The 19,890-nt window shown below is 45.3% G+C and overlaps 5 protein-coding genes and 1 non-coding gene across 9 annotated transcripts; 5 read left to right on the top strand and 1 right to left on the bottom strand.

Moving 5' to 3' along the window:
- Positions 1 to 1,371: 1,371 nt before the first annotated feature.
- Positions 1,372 to 2,328, top strand: LOC117772498 (olfactory receptor 140-like). Its single transcript, XM_034603679.1, has one exon. It carries the CDS (start codon positions 1,387 to 1,389, stop codon positions 2,326 to 2,328), a length of 942 nt encoding a protein of 313 aa, XP_034459570.1. The 5' UTR covers positions 1,372 to 1,386.
- Positions 2,329 to 3,983: 1,655 nt separating this feature from the next.
- LOC117772477 (olfactory receptor-like protein OLF3) lies at positions 3,984 to 4,919 on the top strand. Its single transcript, XM_034603646.1, has one exon. It carries the CDS (start codon positions 3,984 to 3,986, stop codon positions 4,917 to 4,919), a length of 936 nt encoding a protein of 311 aa, XP_034459537.1.
- An 8,104-nt stretch (positions 4,920 to 13,023) lies between these two features.
- trnag-ucc lies at positions 13,024 to 13,095 on the top strand. Its single transcript has one exon. It is a non-coding gene; the product is annotated as a tRNA-Gly (tRNA).
- A 337-nt stretch (positions 13,096 to 13,432) lies between these two features.
- On the top strand, positions 13,433 to 15,188 carry polr2d (polymerase (RNA) II (DNA directed) polypeptide D). Its single transcript, XM_034603665.1, has 5 exons — positions 13,433 to 13,530; positions 13,581 to 13,743; positions 14,477 to 14,657; positions 14,747 to 14,842; positions 14,941 to 15,188. The coding sequence occupies exons 2-5, from the start codon at positions 13,665 to 13,667 to the stop codon at positions 15,017 to 15,019; spliced, it is 435 nt and encodes a 144-aa protein (XP_034459556.1). The 5' UTR covers positions 13,433 to 13,530; positions 13,581 to 13,664; the 3' UTR covers positions 15,020 to 15,188.
- Positions 15,189 to 15,302: 114 nt separating this feature from the next.
- LOC117772490 (dual specificity protein phosphatase 14) lies at positions 15,303 to 16,803 on the bottom strand. Of its 3 annotated transcripts, none has more exons than XM_034603667.1 (3): positions 16,597 to 16,803; positions 15,757 to 16,109; positions 15,303 to 15,671 (listed from the first exon to the last, which is right to left on the bottom strand). In XM_034603667.1, the coding sequence occupies exons 2-3, from the start codon at positions 16,062 to 16,064 to the stop codon at positions 15,458 to 15,460; spliced, it is 522 nt and encodes a 173-aa protein (XP_034459558.1). In that variant the 5' UTR covers positions 16,065 to 16,109; positions 16,597 to 16,803; the 3' UTR covers positions 15,303 to 15,457. The 3 variants fall into 3 exon arrangements, with proteins under 3 accessions (XP_034459558.1, XP_034459557.1, XP_034459559.1); XM_034603666.1 differs by lacking the exon at positions 16,597 to 16,803 and adding an exon at positions 16,267 to 16,439; XM_034603668.1 differs by lacking the exon at positions 16,597 to 16,803 and having other exon boundaries at positions 15,757 to 16,113.
- Positions 16,274 to 19,207, top strand: LOC117772469. 2 transcript variants are annotated; one of them, XM_034603635.1, is made up of 5 exons: positions 16,274 to 16,389; positions 17,209 to 17,807; positions 17,936 to 18,012; positions 18,125 to 18,370; positions 18,838 to 19,207. In XM_034603635.1, the coding sequence occupies exons 2-5, from the start codon at positions 17,219 to 17,221 to the stop codon at positions 19,093 to 19,095; spliced, it is 1,170 nt and encodes a 389-aa protein (XP_034459526.1). In that variant the 5' UTR covers positions 16,274 to 16,389; positions 17,209 to 17,218; the 3' UTR covers positions 19,096 to 19,207. The 2 variants fall into 2 exon arrangements, with proteins under 2 accessions (XP_034459526.1, XP_034459525.1); XM_034603634.1 differs by having other exon boundaries at positions 16,315 to 16,453; positions 17,208 to 17,807.
- The last annotated feature ends 683 nt before the right edge of the window (positions 19,208 to 19,890 follow it).

The raw sequence follows: 19,890 nt of genomic DNA, 5'->3' as shown, positions 1-19,890 counted from the left end.
TTCAGTTTCTTTCTGAAAATAACCAGAGAACTTTGTGATATTAAGTGTTTCACAGTTTACTGGTGTCTTTATTATTGAGACTGGGACCAGGAGCTGGATTTACTTATCTCTTGATCACTTATTGTGTTTAAAAATGATCTTTCACAAAATGACTTGTCTCACTTTCCTCACAGAATTCATGTCGATGGAAACTGTAAAGAATTGAATGTGTATTTTTCTGTTCTGGATTATAAAATCTGTGTCATGAGAATCTTGTGATTAAAATCATTAAGTTCAGAAGAAGCACCAGTTTCTGTCTTTTTTACAGATCTGTCACTGTTTGTCCTTCACAACAATTGTCTCTACAAATGATTTTCTGTAAAACAGTCGTGTTTAAAAAGACAAATCATTTCTCCTTCGCTGCATGAACAATTATTAAATGTTCAATATAAGCTGTTAAAACTAAAAGAATCAGAGGTGAAAGTTGTTTATTGACAGAAGATGCAGGTTATTAAATAACTACAACACATTGATAATGATTCACAGAATATATTTATTCTCTCTGACGTAGTAACAATTAAATTCTGTTTAAAGAGTTTAAATCATTTCATTAACTGTGAACTCAAAGTTACATCATCTCTACACTTTCACAATAAAAAAATATTTTAATCTCAGCTTATTTTTCAGAATTAGATTTTAGAGCAAACGGGGGAAGGAATCCTCTTTTCATGTTGTGACCTCGACGGGAACATTCAGAGAAACGGCTGGAAAGGTCACTGAGGTCATTTCAAAGGTCTTTAATATCATCAGGACTCAGACAATTATCAGATTTCATCACGATCGCTTTGACCATTTCATCCTACAGTCAGTTTTCTATTTATATAATATATAAATAAAATACAATATAATATATATATATATTATTATAAGCGCTCTGCAGTGAGACTTTATGATGCTGAATCAGACCCTTTTTCAAATGTGAATAAACATGAGGTGACCTTGCTCTGAAGAGACATTGGTCTAATAGCAGCTGATAGTGAGCAGCCATCAGTAGCTGGTTGTGACTCCGTCACAGAAAAGGTTTGACGCCCACTCCTCTGACGGCAGCAGGAACCAGTGGAACCAATGGAACCAGTGGAACCAGTGACCCCTCGACTTCAAAAGGCTCAGCAGAGCTCAGTCAAGGAAGTCACCACAACAGACCGGTGACTGTGAGCACTCCAGTGACAACCTGTGTTATATTGAATTTAAATAAGGTTTTGGTAAGTTTGACTTCTATATATATACATATATATATATATATATATATACATATATATATGTATATATGGTCGTACATTTAAACTTGTGTAAGTACACAATGTGTTTATTCCCTGAACAGTGCTAATCTTAACTTAAAGGACTGAAATGAAGATCACATTGAACTTGACAGAAGTTTCTTATTTCACACTCGGTGCCCACGTTGACACGGGACATTTTAAATATTTATATTTCCTGATACTTTTAATTTTTTATGTTTCCATCCTTTGTGCCAACGTGCTGCTGATTGTCGTTATCTGTATGAACAGAAGTCTACATGAACCTATGTACGTGTTTCTGTGCAGCCTGTTTGTAAATGAACTGTATGGTAGCACAGGGTTGTTTCCTTTGCTCCTGCTTCAGATTCTCTCAGACGTTCACACTGTTTCTGCTTCAGTTTGTCTCCTGCAGGTTTTTTGTCTCTACTCTTATGGCGGCGTGGAGTTTTTCACTTTAGCCGTCATGTCCTATGACAGATATCTTGCTATATGTTGTCCTCTGCAGTACAACACACGTATGACTTCTAATAAGATTGCCAGGCTCGTTGCTTTAAGTTGGATTTATCCTCTATTAAACAATACTTTCATCATCTTTTGTCTGACTGCCCCTTTACATCTGTGTGGAAACATCATCAACAAGGTTTACTGTGATAATTATTATATCGTCAAACTGTCGTGTTCTGACACCTCAGTCAACAACATCTTTGGACTCACTCACATGTTTACAGTCATTTTTGGTCTCATCATTTTAATCCTCTACACGTACGTGAGGATTTTAAAGGTTTGTTTCTCTGGTTCCAAACAGACGAGACAAAAAGCCATCAGCACCTGCACCCCCCACCTGGCCTCGCTGCTCAACTTCTCCTTCGGGGCTTTCTGTGAAATAGTTCAGAGCAGGTTTGATTTGAACAGCCTTCCCAAAGTGTTACGTGTTGTTTTATCGTTGTACTGGCTCGCGTGTCAGCCGCTCGTCAACCCTTTACTGTACGGACTGCAAATGTCCAAAATACGCATCATATACAAGAATCTGCTCTTTGGGAGGAAAATGTGACACTAAACGTTCTGACAACTGAAAAATCTGCTTATTGTGAATAAAAGGAAATGAACAGATCAAATGAGATTCATTTTGTATCATGTTCAGCTGCAACATGACACTTCACCACTATTTGTCACTAAATTCTACACACTGAACCTTTAAGTAACTACTGAAGTAACTGACTACACTAAGGAACCAGATTAGATTCGATAGATGAGATCTAATCCAACACTACGGAACCAGAGACTTGTTCTTCTTCACATTCTGAATCAGCTCCTGTTTCCACAGAAAATCCAACTCAGTGACTCTGATTCCACTTATCATCACTTTCATCATCACTTCAACTGTGTAAAGATTTAACTATTTGAATTTATATGGAATAATGAAGCTGTTGAATTTAAGAAAATATTTATAAAATGGGAGAAACATTTCAGGAACTTTTAAACTGAAAAGATGAACTTGATTTGGTTGAAAAAGGATCGTTTTATTGTGTAATAAACAGTGACGAGGTTTAACTCTTAAAACAGACATAATAAAAAATGGTTTATTTCTAATAACAGTTTTAATTGAACATGTCATATTTCATCTGTCCCTGTGTAAAAACCTTACTACGATATTATTAAGGACAGTAATTATTAAAGTAAACCAACCCTGATATTAATGAGAACTTGATGTTTCTCTAAGTGAAAGGTCACAGTCTGATTTCCCTCCAGAATAATAATGTGCTGACACCATGAACAGTGTGTTCATGGCACCGTGAAGTTCAGTGCTGAGTTTGTTCAATGTGATAAAGAGTGGAGCAGCGCTCCAACCCGAACCCTGCAGCCCCCCCATTCTTCTGCTTCTCTAACGTGGAGGAGACAAGAGAACGACCTCATTCTCAACATCTGGAGCCAAGAGCCGATTGTACAGTGCAGGTGGAGACTGACCCTGACCCTGACCCTGAACCCGACCCTGACCCTGACCCTGACCCTGACCCCGACCCTGAACCCGACCCTGACCCTGACCCTGACCCTGACCCTGAACCCGACCCTGACCCTAATTAGCACAAAAACAGGATCGAAAGTAACAGCAGGGTGGAGCATTGACTGAGGCCAAAGGCCGTGGTGGACCAGAGAGAGAGTTCCAGAGGCTAGAACAGGCCTCCATACTGCTCGTGTGGTGTCATCCATTTAAATTCAAGTGGAAACAAGGTCATTGACATCTTGTGTTTAGCCTAAAACAAGCAAGTAGCGATGCTAACGCACACCCGGCGTGTGCCCTTGGGCGAGAGCTTGTGTGCGCTGTGTGCGTGTGAACGTGAACGTGCCTCCCAGCAGGACATCAGTGGACTTTGAGTCTAAAACGATGTGTGAATGACCTCGTTTCCAGTTGAACATGAATGATGTGTTTTTTCTGTGGTTTTTCGTACATTTGAAGAATCCGTCAGCAGTTTGTTCAGTTGCATCAGATTCTGCTGAACACTGTTTACACCTGAGACCTGGAGCCTCATTGGTTCAGCTGAGGTGACGTCAGCAGCTCGGAGGGAAACGTTATAAAAACACGAGACGAGAGCAGGTGGATTCTGTCGAGGAGAGAAGCTCCAGCACGTGTTGGAGGATTTTCACCATCACGTCTAACTGATGAAGTGTCTGATTCAGTTTCTTCTTTGGTTCTGATTCTGTTTCACTATGAACAGCTCTGTGTCAACCCCCCCCATTGACTTTAGAATCTACGGCTCTCTGGGTCTGGATCATTTTGCACTTGTCCTTTGTGTCTTAGTCTTCTACATTTCAGGATTGTGTGTGAACGTGATCCTTGTTGTGGTTGTTTGTGTGGAGTCTCGTCTCCACAGACCCATGTACGTGTTGTTAGTGAACCTGTCTCTGAGCGGAGTGATGGGCAGCTCCTCCGTGTGTCCGATCATCATCAAGCATCTCATGTCCAGCAGCCAGGAAACGTCTCTGACCGGATGTTTGACACAAGTGTTTTTCACCAACGTGTACGCCGGCTGTATGTTTTGTATCTTAGCTCTGATGGCCTACGACCGGTACGTTTCCATCTGTAAACCTCTGCTCTATCACTCCATCATGACGCCAGCGAAGGTCAAACTGATGCTGACCCTGGTTTATTTCACCCTCAGCTGCAGCTCGGCCGTCCAGGTTTATCTGACGTCCACGATCCCTCTGTGCGAACACACGGTGGATAAACTCATTTGTGACAGTTTGGTGATTTCAAAGCTTTCTTGCAAAAGGACGACTCTGATCAGCGTGTTCGGTTTGTGCTGCGCTTTCTGTGTCATCGTCTTCCCCTGCTGCCTGGTCCTCCTGTCCTACCTCCACATCTTCAAGGTGACCCTGAGCACATCTCAGGAGGGTCAGAGACGAGCGCTGCAGACGTGCACGCCTCACTTACTCACCTTCGTCAACTTCTCTGTGGCCTCCTTCTTTGGAGTCATTTCTAATCGTCTGACTTATGAAGTTCCAAAAGCTGTGAATATTTTAATCTGTATGAATTTCTTTGCCATCCCTCCTCTGCTCCATCCCATAATTTATGGAATCAAAATGCAAGAGATTCGGCAAAGTATAAACAAAATGATAAAAGATAAAATACTAGATAATAGATAATAGATAAAAACTGCGAGTTTGTCAGGATTTACCTCAAACTGTCAAAAACGTTTAGTGTCAATAAAGTTCACTGATGATGATTGTTGTCTCCTCCCGTCTGAACGTTTGATCATTTATAATAATATCATTTATTACAATGTATTATATTTGAATATATTATATTATAAGACACTACACAAACTTTAGCGTTAAAGGGAAAGTGTGAACTGCTGTTTAAATGAGTCTCTGTTAGTTTATGGTCAGGTCCCTGACTGTTAGAATTACGCCCCCTGCTGCTCACTCTACAACAGTGAGACGTATAGACTGAAGGGGACAGGAGACAGGAGGGTGGGGCCCCGGGCCCCCGCAGCAGGGTGGGGCCCTTTGTCTCAGCTCGATAGGATGGGGGACAGTTACAGTGAATATTTACTGATACTGTTTGGCATCAGAAAGGAAAGTTTATGTTTGTGCTGGAAATTGATTTGATGGTTAAATTATAATCTGGTTCACCACATATGTCCAGAACAAACCAGAGAGACAAGCTAGAGACGAGAGAGACAAGTTAGAGACGAGAGAGACAAGCTAGAGACGAGAGAGACAAGTTAGAGACGAGAGAGACAAGCTAGAGACGAGAGAGACAAGTTATCACTTCCTTGTTTGTGATAAAAACTGCTGCAGCCTGAGAATCACAAGTCAGTGAACAATCACTAAGTGACATCATCATGAATCTCTGCTTTATGAGCCAGTGGCACATTTCAGCCATGTGGACATTTCAGCCATGTGGACATTTCAGCCATGTGGACATTTCAGCCATGTGGACATTTCCCTTCAACCAAGAACCGAACAAAGACACAAGACATGTCTCTGAACGATCGTCTCCGTTCCATCATCAACTTGTCCAACTTGACTGAGAAACAAGTCAATGAAGAAAATGTCAATTCGGACGTATTATGACGTTCAGGTTCATCGTCCTGTGGGGGACACCAGGTCACATTGGACTGGACCTGCTTCTGTTACCATGGCGACAGCCTGTGTCCTCCCATGGTTCCCTGCTGCTGTTAATTGGCCGTTAGTGAAGCTGCCTCTGGCCTCCAGTGTCCAGACGTCCACACAGACTCTGTCCTCTGGGTCTCATTAGTGGGACATGATGAAACCAGTTCAAACAGGTGCATGCTGGGAAGTTTCCACTAACTCTGAGGCTAAGTATGGACACACATAGACACACACATGGACACACACATAGACACACACATGGACACACACATAGACACACACATAGACACACACATAGACACACACATAGACACACACATAGACACACACATAGACACACACATGGACACACACATGGACACACACATAGACACACACATGGACACACACATAGACACACACATAGACACACACATAGACACACACATAGACACACACATGGACACACACATGGACACACATTGACACACATGGACACACACATGGACACACACATGGACACACACATTGACACACATGGACACACACATTGACACACATGGACACATTGACACACATGGACACACACATGGACACACACATAGACACACACATGGACACACACATAGACACACACATAGACACACACATAGACACACACATAGACACACACATAGACACACACATGGACACACACATGGACACACATTGACACACATGGACACACACATGGACACACACATGGACACACACATTGACACACATGGACACACACATTGACACACATGGACACATTGACACACATGGACACATTGACACACATGGACACACATGGACACACATGGACACATGGACACACATGGACACACATGGACACAAATTGACACACATGGACACACATGGACACACACATTGACACACATGGACACATGGACACACATGGACACACATGGACATACACATGGACACACATGGACACAAATTGACACATATGGACACACATAGACACACACATGGACACACATTGACACATGGACACACATTGACACACATGGACACACACATTGACAGACATAGACACACACATGGACACACATGGACACATGGACACACACGGACACACGGACACATGGACACACACATTGACACACATTGACAGACATAGACACACACATGGACACACATGGACACACACGGACACATGGACACACATGGACACACATGGACACATGGACACACATGGACACACATGGACACACACATGGACACACATGGACACAAATTGACACACATGGACACACATAGACACACATTGACACACATGGACACATGGACACACATTGACACACATTGACACACATGGACACACACATTGACACACATTGACAGACATAGACACACACATGGACACACATGGACACACACGGACACACATCGACACACACATCGACACACACATCGACACACACGGACACATGTACACACACAGACACATGGACACACATGGACACACATGGACACACACATGGACACACACATGGACACACATGGACACATGGACACACACATGGACACACACATGGACACACATGGACACACATGGACACATGGACACACATGGACACACATGGACACACACATTGACACACATGGACACACATGGACACACACATTGACACACATGGACACATGGACACACATGGACACACATGGACACACACATTGACACACATGGACACACATGGACACACACATTGACACACATGGACACACATGGACACACACATGGACACATGGACACAGATGGACACACATGGACACACACATGGACACACACATGGACACACATGGACACATGGACACACACGGACACACACTTTGACACACATGGACACACATGGACGCAAATTGACACACATGGACACACATGGACACACATGGACACACACATGGACACACACATGGACACACATGGACACAAATTGACACAAATTGACACACATGGACACATGGACACACATGGACACACATGGACACACACATGGACACACACATGGACACACACATGGACACACATGGACACATGGACACACACGGACACACACATTGACACACATGGACACACATGGACACATGGACACAAATTGACACACATGGACACACATGGACATACACATGGACACACATGGACACAAATTGACACATATGGACACACATAGACACACACATGGACACACATTGACACATGGACACACATTGACACACATGGACACACACATTGACAGACATAGACACACACAGGGACACACATGGACACATGGACACACACGGACACATGGACACACACATTGACACATATGGACACACATAGACACACACACATGGACACACATTGACACATGGACACACATTGACACACATGGACACACACATTGACACACATGGACACACATGGACACACACATTGACACACATGGACACATGGACACAGATGGACACACATGGACACACATTGACACATATGGACACACATAGACACACATATGGACACACATTGACACATGGACACACATTGACACACATGGACACACATTGACACATGGACACACATTGACACACATTGACACACATGGACACATGGACACAGATGGACACACATGGACACACACATTGACACATATGGACACACATAGACACACACACATTGACACACATGGACACATGGACACAGATGGACACACATGGACACACACATTGACACATATGGACACACATAGACACACACACATGGACACACATTGACACATGGACACACATTGACACACATGGACACACACATTGACAGACATAGACACACACATGGACACACATGGACACATGGACACACACGGACACATGGGCACACACATTGACACACATTGACAGACATAGACACACACATGGACACACATGGACACACATGGACACACACATGGACACACATGGACACAAATTGACACACATGGACACACATAGACACACATTGACACACATTGACACACATGGACACATGGACACACATTGACACACATTGACACACATGGACACACACATGGACACACACATTGACACACATTGACAGACATAGACACACACATTGACACACATTGACACACATGGACACATGGACACAGATGGACACACATGGACACACACATTGACACATATGGACACACATAGACACACACACATTGACACACATGGACACATGGACACAGATGGACACACATGGACACACACATTGACACATATGGACACACATAGACACACACACATGGACACACATTGACACATGGACACACATTGACACACATGGACACACACATTGACAGACATAGACACACACATGGACACACATGGACACATGGACACACACGGACACATGGACACACACATTGACACACATTGACAGACATAGACACACACATGGACACACATGGACACACATGGACACACACATGGACACACATGGACACAAATTGACACACATGGACACACATAGACACACATTGACACACATTGACACACATGGACACATGGACACACATTGACACACATTGACACACATGGACACACACATGGACACACACATTGACACACATTGACAGACATAGACACACACATGGACACACATGGACACACACATGGACACACATGGACACAAATTGACACACATGGACACACATAGACACACATTGACACACATGGACACATGGACACACATAGACACACATTGACACACATGGACACATGGACACACATTGACACATGGACACACATGGACACAAATTGACACACATGGACACACATAGACACACATTGACACACATGGACACATGGACACACATAGACACACATGGACACACATTGACACACATTGACACACATGGACACACACATGGACACACACATTGACACACATTGACAGACATAGACACACACATGGACACACATGGACACACACATCGACACACACATCGACACACACGGACACATGTACACACACAGACACATGGACACACATGGACACACATGGACACACACATGGACACACACATGGACACACATGGACACATGGACACACACGGAAACACACATTGACACACATGGACACACATGGACACATGGACACACATGGACACACATGGACACACACATTGACACACATGGACACACATGGACACACACATTGACACACATGGACACATGGACACAGATGGACACACGTGGACACACACATGGACACACATGGACACATGGACACACACGGACACACACTTTGACACACATGGACACACATGGACGCAAATTGACACACATGGACACACATGGACACACATGGACACACACATGGACACACACATGGACACACACATGGACACACATGGACACATGGACACACACGGACACACACTTTGACACACATGGACACACATGGACGCAAATTGACACACATGGACACACATGGACACACACATGGACACACACATGGACACACACATGGACACACACATGGACACACATGGACACATGGACACACACGGACACACACATTGACACACATGGACACACATGGACACATGGACACAAATTGACACACATGGACACACATGGACATACACATGGACACACATGGACACAAATTGACACATATGGACACACATAGACACACACATGGACACACATTGACACATGGACACACATTGACACACATGGACACACACATTGACAGACATAGACACACACAGGGACACACATGGACACATGGACACACACAGACACATGGACACACACATTGACACATATGGACACACATAGACACACACACATGGACACACATTGACACATGGACACACATTGACACACATGGACACACACATTGACACACATGGACACACATGGACACACACATTGACACACATGGACACATGGACACAGATGGACACACATGGACACACACATTGACACATATGGACACACATAGACACACACATGGACACACATTGACACATGGACACACATTGACACACATGGACACACATTGACACATGGACACACATTGACACACATTGACACACATGGACACATGGACACAGATGGACACACATGGACACACACATTGACACATATGGACACACATAGACACACACACATTGACACACATGGACACATGGACACAGATGGACACACATGGACACACACATTGACACATATGGACACACATAGACACACACACATGGACACACATTGACACATGGACACACATTGACACACATGGACACACACGTTGACAGACATAGACACACACATGGACACACATGGACACATGGACACACACGGACACATGGACACACACATTGACACACATTGACAGACATAGACACACACATGGACACACATGGACACACATGGACACACACATGGACACACATGGACACAAATTGACACACATGGACACACATAGACACACATTGACACACATTGACACACATGGACACATGGACACACATTGACACACATTGACACACATGGACACACACATGGACACACACATTGACACACATTGACAGACATAGACACACACATGGACACACATGGACACACACATGGACACACATGGACACAAATTGACACACATGGACACACATAGACACACATTGACACACATGGACACATGGACACACATAGACACACATTGACACACATGGACACATGGACACACATTGACACACATTGACACACATGGACACACACATGGACACACACATTGACACACATTGACAGACATAGACACACACATGGACACACACGGACACACATGGACACACACATCGACACACACGGACACATGTACACACACAGACACATGGACACACATGGACACACATGGACACACACATGGACACACACATGGACACACACATGGACACACACGGAAACACACATTGACACACATGGACACACATGGACACATGGACACACATGGACACACATGGACACACACATTGACACACATGGACACACATGGACACACACATTGACACACATGGACACATGGACACAGATGGACACACATGGACACACACATGGACACACATGGACACATGGACACACACGGACACACACTTTGACACACATGGACACACATGGACGCAAATTGACACACATGGACACACATGGACACACATGGACACACACATGGACACACACATGGACACACATGGACACAAAGTGACACAAATTGACACACATGGACACATGGACACACATGGACACACATGGACACACACATGGACACACACATGGACACACATGGACACATGGACACACACGGACACACACATTGACACACATGGACACACATGGACACATGGACACAAATTGACCCACATGGACACAAATGGACACACACATGGACACATGGACACACACATGGACACACATGGACACATGGACACACACACGGACACACACGGACACACATGGACACACACATTGACACACATATGGACACATGGACACACATGGACACATGGACACATGGACACACATGGACACACACACATAAATTCATTAATATTATTTCTATTTAAATTTCTTAATAATATCAATTATAGAAATAAATGACTTGATTTTTTTAACAATGACGGACAAACTGAGAAAAAAGATTTTATCATAAATTCATTGATTATTTTTATTTGACAAATATTAACACAAAGATTTTAAAGATGATTAAATCCTGTAACTACGAGAAGGCACCAAACAATAGAAATGTGAATTTAATGAATTTGTCATTTATTTTATTTGGCTCATTAATTATATGTATATGTATATGTATATGTATATGTGTATGTATATGTGTATGTGTATGTGTATGTGTATGTATATGTATATGTATATGTATATGTGTATGTGTATGTGTATGTGTATGTATATGTGTATGTATATGTATATGTATATGTATGTATATGTGTATGTATATGTATATGTATATGTATGTATATGTATTTACTTGAACAGGTTTATTATTGTTCAGCAGATTTAGTCCCAGCAAATAGATGGAGCCCGTGAGTAGTTCAGGAAGACTTCTTGAGAAGACAGTCGGGACTCGTCAGCGTTGGTGGTATAGTGGTGAGCATAGCTGCCTTCCAAGCAGTTGACCCGGGTTCGATTCCCGGCCAACGCATCCGTTTTACCGCTGAGACCCAGAGTCCATCTGTTCTCGAGCGCCACCAGGCGTCAGAACCAAAATAACCAAAACAACGACCATAAATGTTATTATAATTATTATGTAATCATGACGTCATAATTATTATAAATGTATTATTATTGTTATTGAATATTGTCAAATATGACAAAATTATGTCCTTATTATCATTATTATTACATCATTATTATTACATCATTATTATTGTTGTCTGTTATTGTTATGAAGAAAACATGATCCACTTATTGTCACGACAGTTGACACTGACAGTTACTATCCGCCGGGGGGCGCTGCTTGTAACAGCTCTTATTTTGAAAGATTCAAACGGCAGACAGGAAGTAGGTGTTATGGGACCCGGAAGTGATTCTGTATTAGAGGCTGAAAGGCGCCGAGGCATGCGACCTGCTACTGTCCCCGGTAGTTGTCCCCGGTAACTGCTCCGGTAGCTGTCCCCGGTAACTGCTCCGGTAACTGTCCCCGGTAACTGTCCCCGGTAACTGCTCCGGTTCCCCCAGAATCCCGGAGCGGGTCCCCGCGGAAGTGTCGTCATGGCGGCGGGAGGCGGCGCTGCTCCTCCTCATGTCGGTGATGTTGAAGAAGACGCGTCACAGCTGCTGTTTCCTAAAGGTCAGTGTCTAAAGATCCAACCAGACCAGGTCCACGTCACATCAGGTCCACATCAGGTCCACCTCATATCAGGTCCACGTCACATCAGGTCCACATCACATCAGGTCCACGTCACATCAGGTCCACATCACATCAGGTCCACGTCACATCAGGTCCACATCAGGTCCACCTCACATCAGGTCCACCTCACATCAGGTCCACGTCACATCAGGTCCACGTCACATCAGGTCCACATCACATCCACCTCACATCAGGTCCACCTCACACCAGGTCCACCTCACATCAGGTCCACCTCACACCAGGTCCACCTCACATCAGGTCCACGTCACATCAGGTCCACATCACATCAGGTCCACGTCAGGTCCATGTCACATCAGGTCCACATCACATCAGGTCCACATCACACCAGGTCCACGTCACATCAGGTCCACATCAGGTCCACATCACATCCACATCACATCAGGTCCACGTCACATCAGGTCCACATCAGGTCCACGTCACATCAGGTCCACGTCACATCAGGTCCACATCACATCCACGTCACATCAGGTCCACATCACATCAGGTCCACATCACATCCACGTCACATCAGGTCCACATCACATCAGGTCCACATCACATCAGGTCCACGTCACATCAGGTCCACGTCACACCAGGTCCAGATCAGACCAGGTCCAGATCAGACCAGGTCCATGTCAGACCAGGTCCAGGCTGATGTGTGCTTGTGTTTCAGAGTTTGAGAATGCGGAGACGCTGCTGAACTCTGAAGTCCACATGCTGCTGGAACACAGGAAGCAGCAGAACGAGAGCGCGGAGGACGAACAGGAACTGTCCGAGGTCTTCATGAAGACTCTGAACTACACGGCTCGGTTCAGCCGCTTCAAGAACAGAGAGACCATCACGGCTGTGCGCAGGTACGCTTCCACCTGTTGACCCCTCGCCTGATTGGACGATAAGCAGGAGTTTGTGCTCTGACCCCCCCCCCCCTCCCCCCCCCTTTCAGTCTCCTCCTGCAGAAGAAACTTCATAAGTTCGAGTTGTCGAGTTTAGCGAACCTGTGTCCGGAGGCTGCAGAGGAGGCCAAAGCTCTGATCCCCAGGTCAGAAGCACACTGAGCCTCAAAGTGTTAATATCATCTGATCATCAGTCACCTGCTTCTGAAACTTTGTGAATCAAATCAGTTTGATCTGTTCTCAGTCTGGAGGGACGCTTCGAAGACGAGGAGCTGCAGCAGATCCTCGACGACATCCAGACCAAGAGGAGCTTCCAGTACTGAGACCAGGACCTGAACCAGTACTGAGACCAGGACCTGAACCAGTACTGAGACCTGAACCGCTCTCTGGTCTCAGGTCGTCTTGGATTGTGTTTGGTCAGATTGATAATCGGTCACTCTCCATGTTTTCACTTTACTTCTACAACAATAAACTTTGTTTTGTGTTTTTCTACCTGATGAGTCGTCCAGTTTGTGTCCGTCACACATCAGACGTCAGAAATGATTGAAATTGTTAAAAACATTTTAAACAGTTCAAACATTCACATTAAAAGTTTGTTGTCAGAGCTGATTTTTTTTAATATATTTAGAAAATATCCAGAGTCACGTTTCATCAAATCAACTGATTCATGTTTTAATTTTCTTTACATTCATTAAGTTTTTGTTGTTTTTCTGTGACGTGTCACAACTTCTGGACCTTCAGGAGAATCTGGATCCGTTTCCTCAGACGTTAACGCAGTACGCAGCTCTGTCCTCAGAGTCCTGCAGAGCCTCAGGCAGGACGCCACAGGACGTCCGCGCCATCCGCACCGAGTTCCTGCTGAACAGAGTCCGCTCATAGTCCATCAGCTGCCGCCAGAATCCAGCGTTGGGTCTGATGAAGGGTCGCTGATCCAGAACCTGCTCATGAGCCCGACGGAGGCTAAGACCCTCACACCTGAAACACAGACCAGAACCCGATCAAAGTCTAAAATGACCACACAGACCCTGGCGGTTTCAGACTCCAGGTCGGGGGGTGTTACCTCATCAGGTAGGCCATGATCAGGGCGGGGGATCGACTCCTGCCGGCGGTGCAGTGGACCAGCGTGGCCCCTGTGTGGTTTTGACGGATCCGTTCAGCCACAGATTCAAAGTAGTGGCTCAGGGGGGCATGAGGTTGATCCTGGACGGGGACGTGAAGGAGCTGCAGGTCCAGCTGAGGGTAGGACACACCCTCCAGTCCACTGGCGTTAACGATGAGCGTGATGTTCCTGCTGGTCAACACACTGACATTCAGAGCTGAGTCCAGATCACTGAGGAACACACCTGGACTCACCTGAGACACCGCCATGACACCTCCACCTGTCCGACAGCACGAGGGCTCGTTCACCGGCTTCTACATACACAGGGAATTATTAAAAAAAACACGTGGAATCAAAATCATTGGTTTTAAATTCTATTTATTTGAAAGTTAAACATGTCTGTGACTGATCAGCCAGCAGGGGGCGGTATCACCACACCGAATGTTTCAGGTTCTTTTTTTGTTGAATTAACTTTAAACGTTTATCTCCAACACGAACTGGATCAATAACATTATGAAGTTTCATAAAGTTAATTAAAAACGAACAAGTCGATCGACCAGAGACGGACACGGGACACGGGACGTCACGAGACGATGAGTCAGCCGCCATTTAAATAGAATCACTTTCTGTTCTGGTTTCATCCGGACTTCACGTCCAGGTAAGATTCGCTTCAGTTAACTACAACTAACTATGTTTAACCTACTTTAACCCGAACTAACTAAATCTAACCTGGTTCAATCGGAACGAACCAGATTTGACCTGCTTTAACCCGAACTAACGCAGCAAAAGACCCGAACACACCTGGTGGTTGTTTGTTGTTTTACATCAGAGACACGCGACATGTAAACATCCGGTGTTAACATTTATAAATTCAATTCAAATATTCAGACGGAACCAAAAGTGAGGTTCACAGGAGGAAGATTTACAATGTGACACAAAGCGCTTCAGCTGCGTTCACGACAACTCGGATATTTCTCCTGATTCCTCCTCGTGTCGAGAACATTCGAACAATAACGAAGCGTCAGACACGTTAAAGGTCCAAACATGTCACATGACACAGGTCATATGAAACATGTCACATGACACAGGTCATATGAAACATGACACATGTCACATGACACAGGTCATATGAAACATGTCACATGTCACATGACACAGATCATATGAAACATGTCACATGTCACATGACACAGGTCATATGAAACATGTCACATGACACTTGTCACATGAGCAAACTTTTCATGTGAACCTTGTTCCGCTCTTTAAACTTGACTCATCAGATGTTTGTTCCTTAACAGAATAAAACGCTTCTTCATCATCGGTCAGTTTGTTTTTCATGTGATTTTATGATCAGACTCGTTTCAGATGTTTTTTTAGTTCAGTCGTTAAATCTGATTCTGATTCTGACGCAGGCGACTTGAAAATGCAGACAAACAAATCGTCGACAGGAGCTCAGGTGTCTGTGACCGGTCGGACCCAGAAAACCATCCTGCCTCAGGTCAGGTACCATCCATCTATCCAGACTCCTGGAGATGGAGCACGGCCCAAAACCACTAAAACAACTGACACCAGAACCAGTCAGACACAAAGGACCAGACCTGGAGCTGAGCACCCCACTCACACTGGGAGCCAACATGTGGACAACACCACCCAGGCTGATCTGGTTCCTACAGCAAGACCTTATCCTGGTGGTGGACGGAACCCCCGTTCTCAGACCCCCGATCAGAAACCGAATAAGAAACTAGATCCAGGTCCTTCTCAAAAAGCAGATCAGGTCTCCAACAGAGCCTGTCCAAGACCAGAGCAGGTTCCTCTGGGTCTGGGGGTCCAGGTAGACAGGGCTGGGGTGAAGGAGGTGGAGGTTCTGACCCGTGGACAGAGGACCAACCAGGACTGGTTTTCTTGGAGGAGGAACCGGATCACAGCCTCTGTGGCTCATAGCGTCGCTCACTGCCGCTTCGTTCATGGCAAGAGCAAAACCCCGCCCACCTCCTACCTGACTGCTATCACAGGTAAACCACACCCTCTTACACCTTGTGCAAATAACTGATCCAGACACAACTTTTGTAATTTCTGTCAGAGTTAAAAACTGGTTTCAGGATGAGTGAGTATTTCTTCATCAACGACTCTGATTGGACAGGTGAGGGCCGCAGAGTCCAGACCAGAGCAATGAGCTGGGGGGTCAACATGGAGGCCGAGGTCGTCGGCAGGTACCAGGTACAGTTCCACAGTGAGCCGAGACCAAAAGACCAAAACACGTTAAACACGTAAAGATCGTTAAATGATGAGTTTAAGTAACAATGATAAAGGTGATGATGTCATTCTGCAGAAACTCAAGAGTTCGGCGTTAGGTCGGCCGGTCACGGTTCAGGACTGCGGTCTGTTTATCGACGCCCAGCGGCCGTGGTTGGCTGCAAGTCCTGATGGGATTGTGACGGACAGCCTGACTGGCCAATGGCTGCTGGAGGTCAAGTGCCCCTACAAACACAGACAGAGACGTGTGGAGGACGCCTGCAGGGACGACCCTGGCTTCTGTCTGGAAATACAGGACGATGTCGGACGTGAGGCTGGAGGGGTACGGATTTTTTTTATGTAGTTTGTCTCCTTCCTGTTAAACTGATTTAGTCCATCGCCTGTCCTTTCCTCGTTTCATGTCCTTTATCTGTCCTCATCTCTAACATTGTCTCTGACGTCCTTTCCTCATCTCTAATGTCCTCTCCTCGTCTCTAACGTCCTCATCTTTAATGTCCTCTCTTCGTCTCTGACGTCCTCATCTCTAATGTCCTCTCCTCATCTTTGACGTCCTCCTCATCTCTGTCCTCTCCTCATCTCTAACATTGTCTCTGATGTCCTTTCCTCATCTCTAACGTCCTCCTCATCTCTAATGTCCTCCCCTCGTCTCTGACGTCCTCATCTCTAATGTCCTCTCCTCGTCTCTGACGTCCTCCTCATCTCTAATGTCCTCTCCTCGTCTCTGATGTCCTCTCCTCATCTCTGTTTTCCCCTGGTCTCTAAAGTCCCCTCGTTGTCCTCCTGTCCCAGTCTCCAGTCTACCATCTGAAGACGTCTCACAGTTACTTCACACAGATCCAGTGTCAGCTGGCAGTGACGGGCCTGCGACGGGCCGATCTCGTAGTCTTCACAACAAAGGAGACAGCCATCGTCCCGGTGACCTTTGACCCTGACCTGTGGGGGGAGACGGTGTCCAGACTGGAGATGTTCTACAGGGACGCTGTCCTCCCTCACCTCAGGGGGAAGACGCAGCAAGAGACGTCAGCAGCCTGGACACCAGAGCAGTAGAGACGCCACCAACTAACCACTGGTCATGTGACCTCTGACCTCACAGTCTGTGGTTTGTCATCAAATGTTCACTCTGACCTTTGACCTTTGGATATAAAGTCATTTCCTCAGATGTTTGTTGTCAGTCTCAGTGACCTTTGACCTCAGATCTGATCAGTTCATCCTGACATCAGTCACATGACCACGTTCCTCTCACGTTTTCACATCGTGGTTCAAAGTCCAGACCAACCTGACCAGTGAGCATCAGCCAATCAGAGCTAAGTAATGTGTCACGTGTCGTTTCCACTTCATAAATTAAATTACATGTCATTTGGCGAACGCTTTTATCCAAAGCTACTTACAATAAGTGCATTCAACATCTATGAGGGGCCATTTAGGGGTTCAATCTTGCCCAAGGACACTTCGGCAGGCAGATGGGAAGACTGGTGATTGAACCGCCGACCTTCTGGTTGGAGGACGACCGCTCTACCTCTCATAAATAAAACTTTTATCAAGCCGTCGCTGGTTTTCCGCCGACAACTTCTCTGCCTCACACGAACACACGAGCAAGCAGGCAGGGTCATGTGATGTGAACAGGAAGTAGATGGTCTCCTCTGCAGTTGGTTGCTTAGTGACGAGCTTGGAACTGACAGGAAGTGTTAGCAACGCTTTGGATTCGCCGCTGGTAGTCGAGTCATGTGACTGATAAGAACCAATCAGGAAGAGAACGTGGGCGTCATCATTTTCAAAAGTATCTGTTCAGACTAAAACACAAACCCAGAGTTTTCAAACTAAAACGAGACCAGTTTACACAAG

This window comes from Hippoglossus hippoglossus, chromosome 13 (genome assembly GCF_009819705.1).
Source record: "Hippoglossus hippoglossus isolate fHipHip1 chromosome 13, fHipHip1.pri, whole genome shotgun sequence".
Lineage (NCBI taxonomy): Eukaryota > Metazoa > Chordata > Actinopteri > Pleuronectiformes > Pleuronectidae > Hippoglossus > Hippoglossus hippoglossus.
This window is presented reverse-complemented; position numbering and strand designations above follow the sequence as displayed.